The sequence below is a fragment of the Arachis ipaensis genome, chromosome B2 (assembly GCF_059453495.1).
Source record: "Arachis ipaensis isolate K30076 ecotype BB chromosome B2, ASM5945349v1, whole genome shotgun sequence".
Lineage (NCBI taxonomy): Eukaryota > Viridiplantae > Streptophyta > Magnoliopsida > Fabales > Fabaceae > Arachis > Arachis ipaensis.
In genome coordinates, this window is record NC_142437.1 from 31,959,815 (window position 1) to 31,982,197 (window position 22,383).

General features: G+C 34.1%; 2 protein-coding genes and 1 pseudogene across 2 annotated transcripts; 2 read left to right on the top strand and 1 right to left on the bottom strand.

Annotated features, from left to right (window-relative positions):
* Positions 1 to 339: 339 nt before the first annotated feature.
* Positions 340 to 3,210, top strand: LOC107627120 (uncharacterized). The gene is made up of 7 exons (XM_088505798.1): positions 340 to 366; positions 597 to 708; positions 821 to 1,059; positions 1,140 to 1,355; positions 2,176 to 2,268; positions 2,608 to 2,709; positions 2,818 to 3,210. The coding sequence occupies exons 1-7, from the start codon at positions 340 to 342 to the stop codon at positions 3,208 to 3,210; spliced, it is 1,182 nt and encodes a 393-aa protein (XP_088361924.1).
* A 13,824-nt stretch (positions 3,211 to 17,034) lies between these two features.
* Positions 17,035 to 19,307, top strand: LOC107625203 (Tetratricopeptide repeat (TPR)-like superfamily protein). Its single transcript, XM_016327785.3, has one exon. It carries the CDS (start codon positions 17,192 to 17,194, stop codon positions 19,133 to 19,135), a length of 1,944 nt encoding a protein of 647 aa, XP_016183271.3. The 5' UTR covers positions 17,035 to 17,191; the 3' UTR covers positions 19,136 to 19,307.
* Positions 19,308 to 20,455: 1,148 nt separating this feature from the next.
* On the bottom strand, positions 20,456 to 21,749 carry LOC148573493 (GDP-fucose transporter 1 pseudogene; annotated as a pseudogene).
* Positions 21,750 to 22,383: the final 634 nt, after the last annotated feature.

Below are 22,383 nucleotides of genomic sequence, written 5' to 3' on the forward strand. Positions count from 1 at the left end.
TGCATCTTCACGCTATGTTCTGTTCAATCATATCTTTAAAGTTATTTGTTCAACCTTCAGTTTTAGTTAGGTACATGAATTAATGTTTCTGAAAAAAAGAAAAGAAGAAATTTATGGAATCTTATTTTCAGCTAAATATATATTAATCACCAATGAAATATTTGCCCAGAATTTGGTTAATTATCAAACTTATATTGAAATATATCCAATTCTATATTTGTTTGTCTTTGTGCGTGTATGTTATTTCTATTATCCAATTACGTTAATTATATCACTTGTTAGTCTAAGATTAATTAATGTTATCTGTCATGCTACATGTGTTTATGCAAGGATTTTAAGATGCCAAGGAAAGCTAAGTACACGAAAGTCACAAGCGTGGAGCCACCACGTCAGCAGCCTCCAGTTGCACCTCCTGCGTCCTTACCATCTGCTGACGATGACTGGCTCATCCCCCGCCCCCTATTAACGGTGGTGTCTCCGCAACAGCTCCTCTCCGACCCTTTCGTCCACCTCGGACCGAACCAAGACCTGAGCCACAGACCGCTAACGCCAGTGTACAGGTGACGGAACCATGCAATGAGGACGTTGACCCGGAGGCGAACAAGGTAGATTCGTTTGAAGAACACATTGACAGGATGTTTGCTGCTTCTGATGCTAAAAAGCGCAAAAGACGAAAGACTACTGAGTTTTGGGATGTTGAACTCATTGGTAACAAGTGTTGAACCATACAACTTTTTAATTGATTAGCTAATGATATTTGTATGTTTCTCACATGTTGTGCACATTGTAGACATGAATTTGATTTTTTTTCTATTTCTAGATTCTGATGGAATAGTCAAGCAAGCTAAAATGAGTGTGAAGGAGGATATGGAGCAGTTTCTTAATGGAAGCAAGGTCATACTGAGGTTCAACGACGAGTTGCAAGCAATCGGAGATAGAGCTGGAATGTTGAGTGGCATTCTAGGAGTGATGGGCTCTGATTACAGCAAGTTTCCTATCTGTGAGAAGAGTTGGGCAAAGGTGCAGGGCAAAGACACGGTTTATAATGATTGCACAAAGGTAAAATGACTTTTGGCATTGTTGAATCATATCAAACATTCAACTTACAATTACTTACAGTTGGACATTATTCATCGTAGGAGATGTTCCACTTTCAGCAAGATAGCGGTGGTAGAATCAAGAAAATATTTTTGCGACAAATGGGGAGGTCCTGGAAGGATACAAGGGGGAGGCTGTATGATAAGCATTACAAAACAACCATGACACTTGAGCAGAATCTTGACAACTGCCCGGCGAAAATTCCTAGAGAGCATTGGAGGTGGTTCATTGATTATCGTAATGATCCTGCAACAAAGGTACCCCATTTATTTAATTATGACCAGGCCAATTCAATGTGTAACCCACCGATTAAATCAATAACCTAATGATTCAGTAATTTAACCGGTTCACTTCTAATAACTATGGATTCAAAATCTGATCTAATACATATAATTTTTTAAGAAATGAAATCCAATCAAATCTAAAAATGCAATTTTGATCATTTTTTGATATGATTTGAGATAGATAAATAGTTTTTATTTCGATTGATTTGAATTTGAACCCTGTTAATTAATATATATGATTAGTTAAATATAATATATCAATTCTCAGCATAAGTCACAGGCCAAAAGGAATGTTTGATAAAATTCATAATATGTACATGCATGGTGATGAGATTGATGTACACCAACCTTCAATATTGTACAGAATATCATCTGGCCCCTTATTAGGGACACGAATGGTGTGATCTGAAACAATAGCTAGAGAATATTTACACAACATGGTGATAAAAAATATACTACATATTATTAGGAATATAGTTTTATTTTGTTAATTATCTAAAATACCCTTAACTATTTATAATTATATGTGCAGCGTTAACCTTATTTTTTGTCTGTCATCGTAAAAATATGTAAAAATATTTAGACAATAATAATAAATCGGTTCAAAACAAGCTAAAATAATTTTATTTATTGTTTTTTAATTATATTAATTTTTATCTTATTTATATTTCCTAATTATTGTTAAAAAATTTAATAAATATTAAATATAATAAGTATGTAATTAGAGATATTATATATATAAAGTTATAAAGATTACTTTATTGAATTCAAGCTTACTATTGATTTTTAATAGGTGAAGTGCAAGCAAAACGCGCTGAATCGAAAGAAGCAACTTTACACGCACACTGGCGGTTCTAAAAGCTTGGCTAGGGTAAGGGAAGAAGAGGTAATATATATTTGAAATCAAGTATAGGTGCCTATCATTGGCTCGAATAATTCTCTTTTTTTAGACAAATCATTCTTCAGTTTTGACTTATAAGGTATTGACAAGTGATGCTATTTTTCAAAGAAGTAATGCTGGAGCTATTAAAATAATTTTACTATTTAAGTATAATCAATTACTCAATCCTTGAAGAATAAATGGAGCAATCATTAGATACCTTATCGATTGAGGCAAAATAAATTAGTTGGCATTTAGTTTTGATTTATCTATAGAGTATAACAACAAAGAATTATTGAAAAATTTAAAGAAGTGGAATTCATGGTATAAATTGTAATGTCACAGTCACAAAAACAAGGGAGGAGAGTTGGTAGGAGAGAAGTATGGATCCTAAAGCAAAAACGACTTGATGGCAGCTATATACACGAAGAAGCTCAGAGGATTGGTGTAAGTACACTTAATCATTTATGTTGTAACATGTTGGGTTTAGTTATTAAAATGTCTAGATTATGCTATATTTCTAGTGTGATTGTGTAATTTTATTTATGCCTGCAGAAAAAAATATCCGAGATTGAGCAGCTGGATGAATCTACAAGAATATTGTCAGAAAATGATTTCCTTGCCCAAGCTCTCGGTAAAGAGCACCCGGGTAGAGTGCGTGGCATAGGACACGGGCCGACACCAAGTCAACTCTTCCGTCCGAGTTCGCAGCCGCTGGTGGATAGAGCTCAAGTAGAAGAGGCTCAAAAGATGCTGTGTGAACTACTGACGGAGGTGACAACCGAAAAATTGGAAAAGAAAGCAATGGAGGATGAATTAGCACAAGAGAAAACGAAGAGGCAGGCAATAGAGAGTGTGCTAAGTTATCTGGTCCAACAGCAAGGTGGGGAGCTGCCACCAGACATCGCTGCACGGATGAATTCTTTGGATGAACATGGCGGAAATTAGAAATTAGGATATATGTGATAGTTTGTTTTTCAGTATATGTTTTTTTTTTTATATTAACTATGCATTTTTAATTATTAGCCAAGTACTTTACCTTTTTGGGTGACTATTGAATTACTTTATTGATATTAAAATAAACATGTTAGTTTGTTTCGCAGTTAAATATTCATGAGTTTTTTTTTCATAATGCAGAATTTTAGAGAGAAAAAAATATAAGATTCTTTAAATAAAAAAGAAAAGATAAAAACAAAATAAAATATAATTAAAAAAATTGATAAAATTAAATAACGATAAGATTCTTTAAATAAAAAAAAGAAAAAAAATCTCCAGGATTGTAAAATAAATCAAAATAAAATTTTATATAAAAAAATGCTACGAATAGCGGCGGTTTCAAGTAAATTTCATAAAAAACGCTGGTGCAAATTGCGGTGGTTGAGGATTGTCGCAACCACGTGAGGGAAATCACTCTTGGATAATATAGCGACGGTTTATATAAACCGCCGCTAAACTGATCGACGCAAAATACCTGATTTGCGGCGGTTATGCCAGCGGTTGCTGGAAACCACCGCAAAATGTGATGCCGCGCCTTTATGCGCTGCGGATAATGTGTCGCTGGCAAGCTGTTTACCGGCGGTTTTATAACCGCTATCCTCCGCATGTCCCGTAGTGCATGACCATATATTCCTTTAGGTCACGCATTAAAGTCATGATCATAGACCCCTTTTAGGTCACCGTATTATTAAACCGTAACTATAGACCCTTTTAGGTCACTCGTTAAAACCGTGACCATATATCTCTTTAGGTTACTACTTAAAACCGTGAGAATAGACCCTTTTAGGTCACCATTTTTTAAAAATCGTGACCATAGGTATTTTTTGTCACGTTTTTTAACCATGACAAGAGAAAGCGTGACCTAAAATCTAGAATAATTTTATTGAAAAAAAGTCACCCTATAAAATCGTGACCCTAGATATATATGGTCACAGTTTTTAAAAAAATAGTGACTAAAGGTTTTATTTTAGGTCATAGCCAAAAACTGTGACTAGTTTTCAAACGTGGCCAAAAACACCGTAGCCTAAAGATTAAAATATTGTAGTGGTGTAATTCACAACCAAAGATTTGTGCCAAGAATGTTTTGGATGTTATCAATTTTGACCTTTTTTTACTAATTTGACTATAACTTGAGCTTTAGAGTTCTGAATAAGGTGGTTCCAGTGGCACTAGAAAGCTAACATATGGAGCTTCAAAATGATATGCATGTATCTATAGTGGACAGTGAATATGGACCGCGCACGCCACCATTTTTTGCGCCGCGAATCAAGCCTCACATGACACCATTAATGAAGCATCTGGCTCACATTGTGGACCTCTAAAAGGCCTCAAACTTTATATTTTTTAGTATTTAAAGAGAAAATATGAAGAATAAAATGGAGGAGAATTTAGGGTAGATTTAGTTAATTTTTTGTCAATTTTTCCTCTAATTTTAATTTTTAGTCTTGTTTTAGTTTAGTTTTATTTACATTTTCTTGTTCTACTATCTTATTTCATTAGCACTTTCTTGTTAATTTCATGTTATGTCAGTTTAGTTTAAGAACTCTTGTTGAACTTATATTTTTCATGAATGAATTTGATGTGTTTTACTTTATTGATACTTACTTGAGTTGATATTACTGAATTCTTGTAGTGGATAGTTGTAGTTTTTATTAATTCTTGTAATTTATAATGCTTTATATTTATGCATTCTAAGGTTTGATGAAATGTCTCACTTAGTCATATAGTAGATTTTGATTCTTTACTTGGGTTGGAACTTAGGTGAACTTGAGTTACTAATGTCCAAATTGATTGATAATTTAGAGTTGTTAATTAATTTTGTTTCTACTAATATTAATCTTGTATTAATTTCAATTTGTAAGTTGGTTATGACTTAGGAATTAAGACTAATTAAACCTAATCGACTTTCTTCAATTTGCAGAGGTTGACGAATTGAGTTTGCTCTTTATAATTATCATGTTGTGGTTAGTTGACAAATTTTAACTTTCTTTTTTTTCTGGTTAATTTCCTTAATTGCTTATAGTTTGATTTCTTTCAATATTTAGTTATTGCTTGCTCCTTTAATTAATTACCATTTAAAAATTTTATAATTGGAATCAAACCTATGATATTTCCATAACCAATGAAAATGCACTCGATTATGATTCTAAGAGAGAATGACCCAGAATTAAATTTTTGGTTATTGATTTAAACTTTGTAATATTTTTAGCTAAACTTTGATAATGTTAAATTTCGGTTTAAACCTAAAACGAATATTGAGCTTTTTAATTTGAAAATTTTTAAATCGGTATTTAGCATTTATCAAGCAACATCGTCGACGGAGACGACAGTGTCTTTGTTATTAGAGTCACCCTGAAGATGTACGTACTACGACAGATTGTTCAACTGATACTTTTTTTCATGGAATCAACCACTATTCTAACAACAATAAATCTCTCTGTTAACGAGGGATCACCATCGCCGGAGATAAAAGAGTCTAGTGTGGTGGCAAAGACTTCTTCCTGAAAAGATTGAACAAGCATATACATTAACAAACATTTTATAAAATGATCAGATCAAATAATCATAGTACTAATCACAACCAAAAGGCAGTGAGAGAACCTAAAAGGAAATAAAAAAAAAAGTGACACAAAGATAATGATGATGTTGATCATAGGTAGTTATTTAAAATGCCTCTAAAAATGGAAGATAATTGGCATAAAGCTCAACCAATCTTAATCTTAAGAAAAAATATATGTAAACAATTTTTAACCGGCCAATTTTAAACGATTATAATTAATAATTATTTTTAGAGAACACAAATTTGCGCATGAATTTGTCAACTGCCCTCTCCATTCTCAAATACTTAGCACGTTCGTTATCTTCATTCCTCTTATTTACGTCGCTCATAAGAAGAATGTTGTTATGATATATAAAAAATGTTAAATATGTGAAATTTGTTGTAAAATAACTAAATAAATAAGGAAGAAGTAACAAATATAAAATATGGAAATATAATTAGATAACAATATTAACCACAGTTACTATCTCAATATAAAAGAGATGATACTTATATATTTATATATATATATATATATATATGTATTAACGTATGAAGGAAAAGAGATAAAGAGTTTTGTATATAGACAATATAAATAGAGAGAGTGAATTCTTATTGATTGTTGATGTATAAAAACAAGCGAGGTTTCACCTATTTATACAGGTGACAAGCCTTTATTTTCAACCTTCATTTACTTTCAATTTATCTTGAAAAGCTATCCTTTCACTATAGGAAAAGGTTAGCCGCCCAATCTCATAAATGGGCATCCACATCATCATGCATATCTTAACACTCCCCCTTGGATGACCATTTAGGAATATGCCTCATTAAAATCTTACTAAAGAAAACCCAATGGGAAAAACTTTAGTGAAGGAAAAAGAGTACAATATCCTTTGTGATGGGACTGCCTCATTAAAAACCTTGTCAAGAAAAACCCAATGGGAAAAAATCTGACCAAGGAAAAAAGACTACAGTCTCCCCCTTTTGTCGACATCAGTTGATGTCTCGAAATCGGCGCATCCCAATCTCATGTACCAATTTTTCAAAGGAGGATTTTGGGAGTGACTTTGTAAATAAATCTGCTAGATTGTCACTTGAGCGGATCTGTTGGACATCAATTGTCCCTTGATTTTGAAGATCATGAGTGAAGAAGAATTTAGGAGAAATATGCTTTGTTCTATCACCTTTGATGTATCCGCCTTTAAGTTGAGCAATGCATGCTGTATTATCTTCAAACAGGACAATTGGAGCTATCTTATGATCAATCAGTCCACATGATGACAGAATATATTGGATCAAACTCCTGAGCCAAAAACACTCGCGACTAGCTTCATGAATCGCTAGTATTTCAGCATGATTAGAGGATGTTGCAGCAATCATCTGTTTCGTGGACCTCCATGATATAGCTGTACCACCATATGTGAACAGGTATCCTGTTTGAGATCTCCCTTTATGTGGATCAGACAAGTATCCAGAATCTGCATAGCCAACTAATTGTAACTTGGATCCATAGGGATAAAACAATCCCATATCAACCGTTCCATGAAGATATCAAAAGATTTGTTTGACTCCACTCCAATGTCTTCTGGTTGGAGAGGAACTATATCTTGCTAGTAAATTCACAGCAAATGATATATCGGGTCACGTATTATTAGCAAGATACATTAATGCTCCAATAGCACTAAGATATGGTACTTCAGGACCAAGGATATCTTCATTCTTTTCTTTAGGACGGAATTGATCCTTTTTCACATCCAAAGATCTTACGATCATTGGGGTACTCAAGGGATGTGACTTATCCATATAAAATCTTTTCAAGATCTTCTCTGTGTATGCTGTTTGATGAATAAAGATCCCATTTTTCATATGCTCGATCTGCAGACCGAGACAAAATTTAGTCCTTCCAAGATCTTTTATCTCAAACTCTTCCTTTAGAGTTTTTATAATTGTTGGAATTTCTTCTGGAGTTCCAATGATATTTAAATCATCAACGTACACAGTAATAATAATGAATCCAGATGCAATTTTCTTTATGAAAACACACGGGCAGATATCATCATTCTTAAATCCGTTTTTGGTCAGATACTCAGTAAGACGATTATACCACATTCGTCCAGATTGCTTTAGACCATATAAAGATCTTTGCGATTTAACTGAGTATAACCTTTGCGAATATTCATTGGATGGTTTAGACATCTTTAGTCTTTCAGGGACTTTCATATAGATATCCCGATCTAATGAGCCATATAAATAGGCTGTTACCACATCCATTAAATGCATATGCAGTTTATGATATGCAGATAAACTGACCAAATTACGCAATGTTATCGCATCCACTACTGGGGAATACGTTTCTTCATAATCTATATCGGGCCTTTGTGAAAAACCTTGTGCCACAAGTCGGACTTTGTAGCGCACAACTTCATTTTTCTCATTTCGTTTTCTCACAAATACCCATCGGTATCCAACAGGTTTTACATCATCAGATGTACGGACTACAGGTCCCAAGACTTCACGTTTTGCAAGTGAGTCTAATTCAACCTTCATGGCTTCTTTCCATTTTGGTCAATCATTCCTTTGTCGACATTCTTCGACTGATCTTGGCTCAAGATCCTTACTTTCATGCATGATATTTAATGCCACATTATATGCAAATATTTCATTGATAATTGTCTTATTTCGGTCCTATTTCTCTCCTATAAAGACATAATTTATCGAGATTTCGTCATTTTCACAATTTTTAGGTACCTGAACGTCTTCTGGCATTATATCAAAATTTTGGACAACTGCAGGTGTCTTTACTATGTCTTTTTCAATAGGAATAGTATTTACCTCTTTTTTCTTTCGAGGATTTTTATCTTTGGAACCGACAGGCCTGCCACGCTTCTGGCGTGTATTTGCTTCAGTGGCTATTTGTCCTACTGGGACATCAATTCGAATTGGGGCATTTTCCGTCCTGCCACGCTTCTGGCGTGAATTTGCTTCAGTGGCTACTTGTCCTACTGGGACATCAATTCGAATTGGGGCATTTTCCGCTGGTATATAAGATTTGGTTATCCTCTTTGTATCAAAAAATGCATCAGGCAATTCATTTGCTATTCTTTGCAAATGTATAATCTTTTGAATTTCTAGTTCACATTACCCTGATCGAGGATCTAAATGCATCAACGATGATGCATTCCAATTAAGTTCCTTTTCAGGAAGCTTATTCTCTCCCCCTAATGTTGGAAATTTTGATTCATCAAAATGACAATCTGCAAACCGGGCTTTAAATACATCTCCCGTTTGTATCTCAAGATACCTCACTATAGAGAGAGAATCATATCCAACATATATCCCCAATTTTCTTTGGGGTCCCATTTTGGTGCGATTAGGTGGTGCAATGGGAACATATATCGCAAACCCAAATATTCTTAAATGGGAGACATTTGGCTGCTGGCCAAAAGCTAATTGCATAGGAGAGAACTGATGGTAACTCATTGGCCTCAAATGAATAAGTGCTGCGGCATATAAAATAGCATGCCCCCAAACCGAGGTTGGGAGATTTGTTCTCATAAGCAAGGGTCTAGCAATCAATTGGAGGCATTTAATAAGTGATTCTACTAATTCATTTTGTGTGTGAACATAAGCTACTGGATGTTCAACACTTATTCCATTAGCCATACAATAAGCATCAAAATCTTGGAAAGTAAATTCACCAGCATTATCAAGGCGAATTGCTTTGATTGGATTTTCTAGAAATTGTGCTTTTAATCGAATAATTTGAGCCAGTAATCTCGCAAACACCAGGTTGCGAGAAGACAATAAGCACACATGTGACCATCTCGAAGATGCGTCTATTAGGACCATAAAATATCTGAAAGATTCACATGGTGGATGAATAGGTCCACATATATTACCTTGAATCCTTTCTAGGAATTCAGGGGACTCAAATCCAATCTTTACTGGTGATGGCCTTAAAAATTAACTTTTCCTGAGAACATGAAGCACAACAAAATTCACTAGTTTTAAGAATCTTCTGGTTTTTTAGTGAATGTCCATGAGAGTTTTCAATAATTCTCCTCATCATGGTTGTTTCCGGATGACCCAATCTATCATGCCAAGTTATGGATTAATTTGTGCTAGTAAACTTCTGGTTTACAATGGCATGTGATTCAATTGCACAAATCTTGGTATAATATAACCCAGATGAAAGTGAGGGTAATTTTTCTAATATAACTTTCTTATTTGAATCATGAGTTGTGATACATAAATACTCATGATTTCCCTCATTCATTGTCTCAACATGATATCTATTTCGGCGAATATTTTTGAAACTCAACAAGTTCCTCAGGGACTTGGTAGATAATAGTGCATTATTTATTATAAATTTTGTTCCTCCAGGAAACAAAACTATAGCTCTTCCGGAGCCTTCTATCACATTGCCTGAGCCAATAATAGTATTAACATATTCCTCTTTTGGCACAAGATGGGTAAAATATATATCACTTTTAAGAATAGTGTGCGAACTTGCACTATCCGCAAGGCAAATATCTTCAGAATATGTCCTTGCCATTTTTCCTCAAAAACAAATGATAATAATAATAAAATGAGTAGAAGTACATGTACAGTAAAATTATTCACATGAATACTTAACAAATACATACATATATCAAACTATTCCATCATTGATCAAATAGCCAATATTACCTTCAGAATCCTTAAAAAAATTAGATACATCATAATGAGTGGTGGAATTTTCATCATTTGAAACAAAATTTGTTTCCTTTTCTTTGTCATCCCTTTTCAAGGATGTTTGATAAAGATCAACTAGGTGCATTGGGGTACGACAGGTACGTGACCAATGGCCTTTTCCACCACAACGGAAGCATTTATACTTTCCCCATTATTTCTTTCTTTATCCCACTTCTGGTGAGATCTTTCTTGTGAACATAATTTCTTTTCCTTCCATAATTTTTCTTGTTATCAAAATCTTGCCATTTACCTCTTCTGGGGTTAATCGCCGCATTTACTTCAGGAAATGGGGCATCACCAACTGGGCGTGCTTCATGATTCCTCAAAAGTAACTCATTGTTGCGTTCAGCAACAAGAAAGCAAGAAATTAACTCAGAATATTTTCAAATTCTTTTTCTCGATACTGCTGCTACAGGAGCACATTCGAGACATGGAAGGTCAAGAAAGTTTTCCCTAACATATCGGGTTTGAGGAAGTATCACATGATTGTATCTTTCTTCAAGGTCTTTCCACAGATCTGCAGGATCTTTTAACGTGGGATATTCATTTTTTCAATCATACGTCAAGATAACGACAAAGGAAAATCATGGCCTTGACTTTTATCCTTTTTGAGATGTATTATTTTTAGCCTCAATGGTATCTTCAAGATCCATTGTATCAAGATGGATTTCAACATCTATATCCATGATAAATAATTATTTCCAGATATATTAAGAACATCAAATTCAAGATGAAAGAGTTTCGACATAATGAAAATTTGTTACCTGGAGTCTTCTTAAAATATCGTTAGAGCTTCGTGCTGATAACGTGTTGTAAAATAACTAAATAAATAAGGAAGAAGTAACAAATATAAAATATGGAAATATAATTAGATAACAATATTAACCACAGTTACTATCTCAATATAAAAGAGATGATACTTATATATATATATATATGTATTAACGTATGAAGGAAAAGAGAGAAAGAGTTTTGTATATAGACAATATAAATAGAGAGAGAGAATTCTTATTGATTGTTGCTATATAAAAACAAGCGAGGCTTCACCTATTTATACAGGTGACAAGCCTTTATTTTCAACCTTCATTTACTTTCAATTTATCTTGAAAAGCTATCCTTTCACTATAGAAAAAAATTAGCCGCCCAATCTCATAAATGGACATCTATATCATCATGCATATCTTAACAAAATTTTGTTCATAATAGATAAATACAAAACAATGAGTTGGGATAAATTTATAAATATTCTAGACAGTTCTATTGAATGGAATTCCATCGAATACTTTGCCTTGTTCAAATTGAAAGTTACAATTCCATGAAGTCTAAGGGCCCGGTTGGTTTAATCGTTTTCATTTTCATTTTCAAATGAAAATGAAAATAAGACATAAAAATATAATTAATTAAATATTTTAAAAAAAATTTTAACAAAAATATTTTAAAAAAAATAGAACAAAATTAAAAACGCCGTTTTCATGTTTTTAATCTTTTCAGTTTTAACTTTTGAAAACGTTTTCAAATTAAAATATGGTGTTTTTTATTTTGGAATAAAGGTTCGAATTTTTTCTATTGTTTTTACATGTTTTTTGCTCACGCTATAAAAATTAAAAGAGTACATAAAAAACTTAAAAATATGAACAAAAAAGTTGGCTTTTTGTTTTAAATTTTTTTAACTTTAATATTTATTTATTCATTATTTTATTAATAAATTATTTGTTAAAAAATTGTTTACATCAATAAATTTTTGATATTAATTAATTGATTCATTTGGTATAAAACTAATTTTAGTTTCGATTTTTTGTTTCAATTGATATTTTTTATTGTTATATAGGGCTATAGAAAATATAAAACCAACTATGTATATAAGAGATACCAAGTTTTTTTTAAAATAGTATAATAAGATAATAATTTATTTTATATTGATACTGTACAAAAATTAATTATTAATTCAATAAAAAATTAAATAACTAAAATTGACATTTAATAAAAATACAACTTTGTAATTTTAAACTATTAAAAATACATTTTAAAAATAAATCAATCAAATATATTTTTATTATTTTCGATACTTAAAAATAAATCTTCTTTTTACAAACTGATTACATTTTTTTAAAAAAATTAAAAATAAAAATTATTTTTAAAAAATAAAAACAAAAAACAAAAATATTTTCGCAAACCAATCCCTCGCTAAGCAATTCAGCTGAAGGGAGCCACAATAACAAGCCCATATAAGAACTTAGGAAGACAAGTGGTAACGAGAACCTTATGGTATGATGACCAAAAAAGAAAATAAAAGAAAACTATGGTCTCATAACCAAACCAAAAGGTCAACATGCTGATTTAGGTGACATTACGGATTTGTCATTTTGGAACCGAAATCGTTGAAATTTTTGCACACAAACAAAATGTTGGTTAAATTTTTTGAGGGCATGCTGGTTCTACTTCCTGTAGACCGTAGTATATATACACTTGACTTGGCCTTAGTGCTTACATGTGTCTACAAAATTAAGAACTTGGTAACATGATGATTGTCCGATTGTATAATAAATCCATAGCTCCTAAAAGTAGGCCACAAGCCGTTGTATATTGACAAGTGAAATGTTTATGGAACAATAATAAACAATACTGAATTTGGGTGTACAGCATCAAAATTGTTAAAATTTGAAACTTTATTTTTATATTAAAAAATGGGGTAAAAATATTTTAAATTTAATTATTTGTAAAAATTATTCTCGTATCAATGTATATATAAAAAATTACTCACCAAAATAACTATTTATATAAAATACATATTAAAATATAAAAATACACATTAAAAATGAGTTAAATAATATATATATTTATATACAAACATATATATAGTAATTAATTTGATGATTGAATTTTAGTGTAAATATAGCATTTTGATATTTTATTGACAAAGTTTTTTTAATAAAAGATAATTTTAAATAGATTTTAGGTTGTCTACGATATTCCTTAGTCCGGTAGATAGGAGTTCTATTTAAGGGTTTGTTGTTAGCTAATAAATTGTTATATACACAAGGCAAAATTCGAATTCTCAACACTTAGTTAAGTAGATTAATAAACTAATTATTAGACCAACTGAAATCGATTATTTTAAAATAGATTTAGTAACTTTAATTAAAGAATCAACTTACATGCTTTAAAGTCTTAAAAGGCTCTACATATAAACCAAAACCAAAGTTTAAGAATGAAATTACAAATCAATGATAAATGGGGAACATTATCCCTATAATCAGGGGAGGGGCTTCGATGATACAATGAACTGCCGCTGAATTATAATATAAAATTATAAACTCTTGATTGCATGAATCTTACTATTTTTACTTTTGCATTGAAAGCAACTTTAACAATTGACAATTAACAATGGAAATATATTTGAGGTTGTCTCTATATAAGTTCCCAGAAGCTTGTTTTAGAACCAACTAGTAGCTCCAAATTACATATATTAAAGTACAACCAACCATATCATTTCATATTTATCATTCAACCTCAAATCTCAAGGAATGCATTAACAGATAGATACCAAGCCTTATTTGTGTTCTAATTACAAGGTGAATGGTTCATCTGTTTCTCTTTCTCAGAGATCTTTTTTATTCACCCTTAATTAATTTATTTTTTTTCAAAATAAATATAGCTTCATCTAGTTGGTTTGCAATGAATGTTTCACAGACACCTTGTTCTCTATGCATGCTAGGAGTTTTCTTCAATTAATTACTGGTCATAAATATTTCTCTATAATTTGAGGCTTGATCTTGGTATGGAGAGAACAATACTAGATGTTATGTGAAATGTGATATTGGATCTAGTTTTAATTTATGTTTTGAAATAACAGAATTTAATGATCTCTACAAGTTGTACTTAGGGAAAAGAAGTAAGAACTTTTAACCATGTTACCTTTTTAATAAAGCTGTACAATTTTAAAGTTGTAGCAATTTATTTTGCATCTTTCGTTAGTTTTACTGTGATGCCACTTGCTCAATCCTATAATGTAGACATCCCAGCCCAATGGAATATATAAAATATGTACATATATCATTATTCTTTTAGGGTAGGATATGAGTTTAGGGTGTACCCTATTCTACCCTATTCGCATTCTATATATAACACATATTTTATAAAAATTATGTATATTAGAAGATGAGAATTGAACCCACAACCTCCCTCATATAATGACTTGCAATAAGTGAGCAACCTCTAAATTATTTAGTTAATTTAGTAACTTAGATTATTAGTTTTTTATTTTTTATTTTAGTAATATGTATGAAATTTGAAATGATTGAATTTTACATTTGTTTTGAAAAAATTTGATATTTTTGCAGGTAGGGTAGGATAGGATAGGGTTTAGAACTTTAGGGTGCAGTCGGGCAGGTAAGATTAGGGTTGAGAGATTCTCAACCCGTGAGTAAAGTTAAGATAGGATCCAAACCCTACCCTACCCTACCCATTGTCTAAATGGACAAGAATGTGTTCTTTAACCAGCAATTCCTTCCTCCTCCAAATATGCAAAATGAATGAAATTGTTTTTGAAATTCTGGTTTTGTTACGTTGTCTTACGTGCCTTGTAAGATAAACATGGTCTCTAAAACTCAACTTTACATTATTCGCGGGTTTATAACATGTTAACCATAACCCTATTCATCGTCAATCTTCGAGTATCCGACCCTACTTACGGATCATAAAAAAATGCAATATTCAATAATCTGATGAGATTTGAAGGTTATAATTTAGTATTTATATATCACTAAATAGATTTAATTTTTTTATAAACAAAAGTTTTAAAATTTTAATTGAAAATCTTGATTTGGTGGTTAAAGACTTTATATATCAACTAAAGGTTCTTGGTTCTTCAACACTCATAGCACATTTTTTATATACACATTCTCTCAATGGTGTGCATATCATTTGTTCATTTATTAAGGTGTGATTGTAATACTTCTTAATTTTTATAGTTTATTTATTGTCTAAAAAAATTAGATAAATAAATCAAGAGATTGAGAAAGGAAAAAATTTCTTTCTCCTAGAGACCACAGAATCATAAACAAAAAAAAAATGAAAATGTAAAATGAATAATATCTAAAACTGAAATTTTATTTTTCAAACTTTGAATAACAGCAACAATAGGTTTCAAAATTGGTTACCAAAAGATGAATCCACTGTTGACAGGGCATTGAAGAGATTATCAAGCACAGCTTTCACCAAGAATATGGAAGCCATTGAAGAGCTAAGCAAATATGAGGAGACCATCAAACATTTATTCAAGCTTTTAAACAAAGTTTGCCAAGAAAGAGATGAAGCAAGATACCAACTTCAATCAATACTAAAAAGTTCCCAACCATGTAACACCTCTTACACAAGCCATCACTTTTCACAATCATCAATGGAAATTACTAAAAAACCATATTTGAGCAACAAAGCATTATTCTCATATTGTTCAAATGAGAAGCTTCCTTCTACTTGTGATTCTTCACATCATGCTAGAACAAAAAAAGAACCAAGCAAGTTGGCATTATTTCCAAACCATGAAAACAGAACCACTACTATAGAAAAGGGTGTTTCAAAATGTGATTTTGATCATAGTGCTTCACTTGTGATTGATGAACTTGTTTTGGGGAAGCCTTTGCCTCAAAAGGGTAGGTTGCTAAGAAGTGTAGCAGAAGCTGGACCTTTGCTTCAGACACTTCTTATTGCTCCTCTTCCGAAGTGGCAAAACCCTCCTCCTTCTCCTCCTTCTTCTTCTTCTTATCCTCCATCTTGCATTGTAAATGATGATAAGGATAATAACAGTGTTGGTGATCAAAGTGTAAGTGTTATTCCAACCTCTTTGAGTTTGGCATTTCCTGGGAATTACAGTGGAGCTTCTTTGCATAATAATGCATCATCAGAGTTTGAGCTACTAGTGAAGAATGAGCCAATTTCATGGGTGGATCATAAGGATTCAAGTATTTTCCACAATAATCATATGTTAATTGGAAAGAAGAGAAAGCTTATATGATGCTACGGTGATCCTATTTGTATGATTTGTATCATAATGTATCATAATTTTCTTAACTCCTTATGTAAAATATAGGCGTTTGCTCTGCTGCATAAAGTTTGGTGGCTAATTTGTGTTTGTGTGTATAGAGACTAGTGTTGGCTAGCTTATGAGTGGCTTCAAAATGTTGTGTATCATGCAAAATTATAAAAGAAATCGGAAAATACATGGATTCACTTTTTCTTTAAATAAGTTGGAGTCTTGGTGAGGTATATTTTGATATCATCAAATCAGATAAAGAAAATAAATAAATTAAAAGAGTTATCAAAATAATTTTGAAGATTATTTGAAAAAGATGATTGAACTCAAGCAGGAGTTACACTAGAGATCATTAAATATAGATAATTCGATTATAAGTCTAACTGAAAATGATTAATGTACTAATACTGGATCAACAAAGAAGTTTAGGAAAACAATAATCCAATATAGAGGTATTATTGAAACTAAGAAGGAAAGCTTGTCAGAGTAGGAAGCATCTCGGATTTTGGGAGGAAGAGAGGGAGAGACAAAAGTTCAATATACTACTAATAAATAAAAATAAGAATCTATATTTTTTATATTAATTTTTTTTTTAATTTTCTGCAAACATCAATCTTATCTTACAAAGGATGCCCTCAACCTTCCTTTTCAGCACACCACAACCACCACCACAACACTCCACAGCCAAACTTCCAACCACCACCACCGCCGCCTCCGCCGTCGCGCCACCGACCACTCACTTACCGAACGCAGACAAGTTCGCACTCCTAATCGACAACGTCAAGTCGGTCCACCACCTCCTGGAAATTCACGCTGCCGTCCTCCGCCGTGGCCTGGAGCGCCATCTCCCCATTCTCCCCTTCAAGCTCCAGCGATCGTACTCCTCCCTCGGCCACCTCCACCACTCCCTCTCCGTCTTCAACCTCACTCCAAACCCCACCGTCTTCTCATGGACCGCGATTATCTACGCTCACGCCCACCGTGGTCTCTTCCACCATTCCCTCATCCTCTACTCCCAAATGCTCCAAACCTCCGTGCAACCCAACAACTTCACCCTCTCTTCACTACTCAAAGGGTTACCCCTCGAACCCGCCATGGCCCTCCACTGCCACGTCGTCAAGTTCGGTTTCTGCGACGACTTGTATATCACAACGTGCCTGGTTGACGCTTACGCTCGCGGGGGTGATATTGTTTCCGCGCAGAAGCTGTTCGACGAAATGCCTGAGAGAAGCTTGGTGTCTCTCACAGCTATGATCACTTGCTACGCAAAGCACGGGAAGCTCGCTAAGGCACGGAAGGTGTTTGATGAAATGGAGGAGGAAAGAGATGTGATTTGTTGGAATGTTATGATTGATGGGTACACTCAGCATGGGTTACCCAATGAGGCTTTGTTGCTGTTTAGGAAGATGCTGGATGAGAAGAAGAAAAGGAACAGTAAGGTTAGGCCTAATGAGGTTACTGTGTTGGCGGTGTTATCTTCTTGTGGGCAACTTGGTGCACTTGAGTCTGGTAGGTGGGTGCATTCTTACATTGAGAACAATGGGATTGGGGTTAATGTTCAAGTGGGTACTGCTTTGGTTGATATGTATTGTAAATGTGGTAGCTTAGAGGATGCGTGCAAGGTTTTTGATGGGATTTCTTGTAAGGATGTGGTGGCTTGGAACTCCATGATTATGGGGTATGCCATTCATGGGTTTTGCGAAGAGGCTTTTCGGTTGTTTGATGAGATGCGAGGAATGGGAGTTTTGCCAACTGATATTACCTTCATTGCGGTTTTGAGTGCTTGTGGGCATTCTGGTTTGGTTGCCAAAGGATGGGAGGTTTTCGATTTGATGAAGAACAGATATGGGATTGAACCGAAGATTGAACATTATGGGTGTATGGTGAATCTTCTTGGCCGAGCTGGGCACCTTCAAGAGGCCTTTGACCTTGTAAGGGGCATGAAGATTGATCCTGATCCTGTTTTGTGGGGAACTCTTCTTTGGGCTTGTAGGCTTCATAACAATGCTTCACTAGGAGAGGAAGTTGTGGAGTTCCTTGTGAGCCACGACTTGGCAAATTCGGCGACTTATGTACTCCTTTCCAACATGTACGCTGCTGCTGGGAACTGGGAAGGTGTTGCAAATATAAGGTTACTGATGAAACAGTATGGAGTTGAGAAGGAACCTGGTTGTAGCTCAATTGAGGTTAACAACAGGGTACATGAGTTTCTTGCTGGCGATTTAAGACACCCAAAGAGCAAGGAGATATACTTGATGTTGGAGGAGATGAATTGTTGCCTCAAGGCCAAGGGTTATACACCAAAGACAGATATCATTTTGCATGATCTAGCGGAGGAACAAAAGGAGCAGTCCCTGGAAGTTCATAGTGAGAAACTAGCTTTGGCATTTGGACTAATTAGTACTCGTCCAGGAACCCCAATCAAGATTGTGAAGAACCTTAGGGTGTGTTTGGATTGTCATGCTGTGATGAAGATGATGTCTAAGATCACTGGGCGTAAAATTGTAATGAGGGACCGGAATCGTTTCCACCACTTTGAGAATGGTTCATGTTCATGTGGGGATTATTGGTGAACTTAATTCGTTAATCATGAAGTAAAATTCCTTTCATATGGGGAAAGTACAACCGGTGTTAAATTTCATTAGTAGATACTGAGATGTATGTTGTATACTATTAACAAATTACTCACACCACTGTTACTCGAACCTCTACCAATCTTGGTTATTAAGATAATGAATTTGTCAAGATCCAAGTGCATTTTCTGTTCGCTACATATCTATATCATCTATATTCCTTTCTGATGTAGTTTTAGCTCTCTAGAACATGACAAGCTCCCTTGAGAGTACCAGCACCAGCGCCACGATCAACTCAAGCACAACTTCGATTAATTATACCACTCCAAACAGTTCAGTTACTGGGGTTAATTCTTCCAAGCTGCTATGGATTCAGTGGAACCTGGAGTTGGTGGTGTACCTAATCGTTTTCTTGGAATTACACCTGCTTATTTGTGGCAAACGCAACATCAACATATGGCATTATATGTAGTATGCTATTTAGCAAAATGTGAACCTCAGCTTCTAAGAAAGGACCTGCTATGATAGCTTATATTTTGAAGCGATTCAGTTGGTCATGTTTTCCTTGTTGACACATGAAACACTTTTTAGGATATGACAGAATATCGCATGTCCCTCTCAGGTAGAGGCCCACTTTAAACTGAAATGCGATAGATTGTGCAATGCCTTTGTTTTGGATGACAATGGTAAGTTTGACCAGCATATGACTGATCTTATATAGGCAATTGAGGTTAACTGATAAATTTTTCTGTGGTTTGGCATTTGATTTTCTTGCTAGCTGATTTCCTTTTTTCTTGACTCAGATTCTTCATCATCAGGAGTTCAAAGTTCACGTTCTTGGCTTATAGAAAGGTCTGAGCTCATTCAATTACCTTAATCTTAATTGTTTTAGTGGTTGGCAAGTTGTATTGATTTTTACACAAAAACCATTAATTGTTTTTCATTGGATAAAGAAATGTTGTTATAAATTGGACCTACATGTATATCCAAACCCTTGTTTGAATCATATGACATTTAAGTTAGGACATGCTGGTTTTTTTTTTTTTTTTTTTTGAATAAACTACCATTTGTACCCATGAACTTTGCAAACGCGGACAAAAGTACCCATCAAACAAAGAAACTAACGTTGTACCCATGAAAGATGGATTTCGTGTGATAAAAGTACCAAAGCTCTAATTTTTTGTTGACCTTTTAATAAAATTCCTAAATTACCCTCATCTTTTATCTTCTTCCTCAAATTCCAAACTTTCTCAACTTTCACCACCACCAACACCAACACCTTCTCTGATTATCACTGCTTCCCCTACCCCCTCTCCACTGTCACCACCCACCATCACCACCACCAGCACCGCCATCATCACCTTTTACCACCATCATCTCTTTTTTTGTGGGATCAAACAAGCACCCAGAACCTGATCTCGGAGCATCGAAAACCTCAAAGATTCTCACAGGTAAGAAACCAGAACAAGGGCGCAATCATGAGAGACAACAAATTGTTGTACAAAACAAAACTCCAAGTGTTCAACCCTAAATTCATGACTATGTGCTTGATGTAAACCATCTCAGTGGTGATTGTGACAAGATAAGCAAAAGCCAAAGAATAAGCATGTAAAAGTAGAATAAGTGGCGACATACCCCGGCACCGACGAGGATATGGAGAAAAATGTGAGCTTGGAAGGGCAAGGCTACTGGCGGAAGACGGTGTCCACAAGGGCGACGAGGAGAGGGTGAGAGATCGGAAGACGATGAAGGTGTCGACATTGGCGTGGCGGAGGAGGTTGGTGTTGGTGACGATGGCAAGGAAGAAGACGAGAAGAAATGCTTGGCGGTGTCGATAGTGAAAGGATAGTGGTGGAGGAACCCTAATTTGCCGAGAAGGTAGACTTCGAGAGCGGAAGTGAGGTACTGGAGTGCGGTTAAGAGGCCGGGGTAGTTGAATTGGGTGATGGCGTACTTGTTGATGATGGCGTGGAGACTGGAGCAGAGTGCGTAACCGACCACAAGGAAAGGGGGTTCTGTGGAGAGGGGGAGGGGAGGCAGTAGTAATCAGGAATGTGTTGGTGGTGGTGAGGGTTGCGAAAGTTTGGAATTTGGGGAAGAAGATAAAAGGTGGGGGTAATTTGGGAATTTTATTAAAAAATAACAAAAAATTAGGGGTTTTGATACTTTTGTCACACGGAACCCATCTTTCATGGTACAATGTTAGTTTCTTTGTTTGATGGGTACTTTTGCCAGTGTTCGCAAAGTCCATGGGCACAAATGGTAGTTTAGATATCACACATTTTATGTAATGATTGTGTTAATAGAAATGATCAATGCTCAATATTTGTTTTATCTCTGTTTGTCTGAGTAACAAGCATCAATGTTATGCAAGTCTTGGTTTATTTAGTACTACAAAGATGGAGGATTTTTTTCCCCTTAAAAAGTAATCTATTTCATTTAGGTTTCTAGGTGATCGATCACATAGCTTATCTTTGCCATTACTTTATGTCTTATGCCAACCAGCACCATTTGAGCTTTGAATGAAATTTCTAATATGAAGTGAGCAACATATCATTAATTTGCTGATTGCATGCTGCAGTATTTGTAAGTTCCATACTGTACCTATATCCATGATTACGACTCCACGTTCTTCATATCACTTCTTTTTCCAGGGTCAAGCTGTTGATTGAGGAGAATGAAAGAGCCCACGGATTTATTACTCAGTTTGAGTGGGAAAGCTAGTTTGTAGTTGGGGTTGAATTAAAGGAAGTTCAGCAGGTGGAGAGGGATTATGTCTGGTCAATAGGTGTAAGGCAAAAATAAAGAAAAACTGTTGAGCACCTAACATTTCTCAAAAATTATCTACCAAAATATTGTACATAACATATATTTCAAAACATTAAAGGTTAAAGATGGCATAAATTGAAATTTCCAGATTAGCTGGTTTGCCTCGCGTTTCATATTATATTTTGGTTTTATTACTTTGAAGGTCTTTATAATTTCAGTCAATTTTAGTATGCTTTTGGGCTGTTGTATATATTTTGATATTTTGAAAACCTTTTTAGCACTTTCTACTTTTTGCTTGTACATAATCTAGATTTCTATTTTAGTTTTACATACTTTTTATCTTCTTTTATGTTGGCTAGTGTATTGTATATATATGGTTTAGTTGTAGTTAATTAGTGGGCAATTTACCTATATAAAATGAATGGAAGAAAATTTTACTTAAATGCATTCGTGTCCTATTACTTTTTTATATAATTTGT

Excerpts from the sequence above, each read along its gene's own strand:
- LOC107625203 (XM_016327785.3), top strand. The coding sequence starts at position 17,192 with ATGCCCTCAACCTTCCTTTTCAGCACACCACAACCACCACCACAACAC.
- LOC107627120 (XM_088505798.1), top strand. The coding sequence starts at position 340 with ATGCCAAGGAAAGCTAAGTACACGAAA. Across the intron at positions 1,060-1,139 it reads TTTATAATGATTGCACAAAG|GAGATGTTCCACTTTCAGCA; the intron begins GTAAAATGACTT and ends TATTCATCGTAG. Across the intron at positions 1,356-2,175 it reads GTAATGATCCTGCAACAAAG|GTGAAGTGCAAGCAAAACGC; the intron begins GTACCCCATTTA and ends GATTTTTAATAG.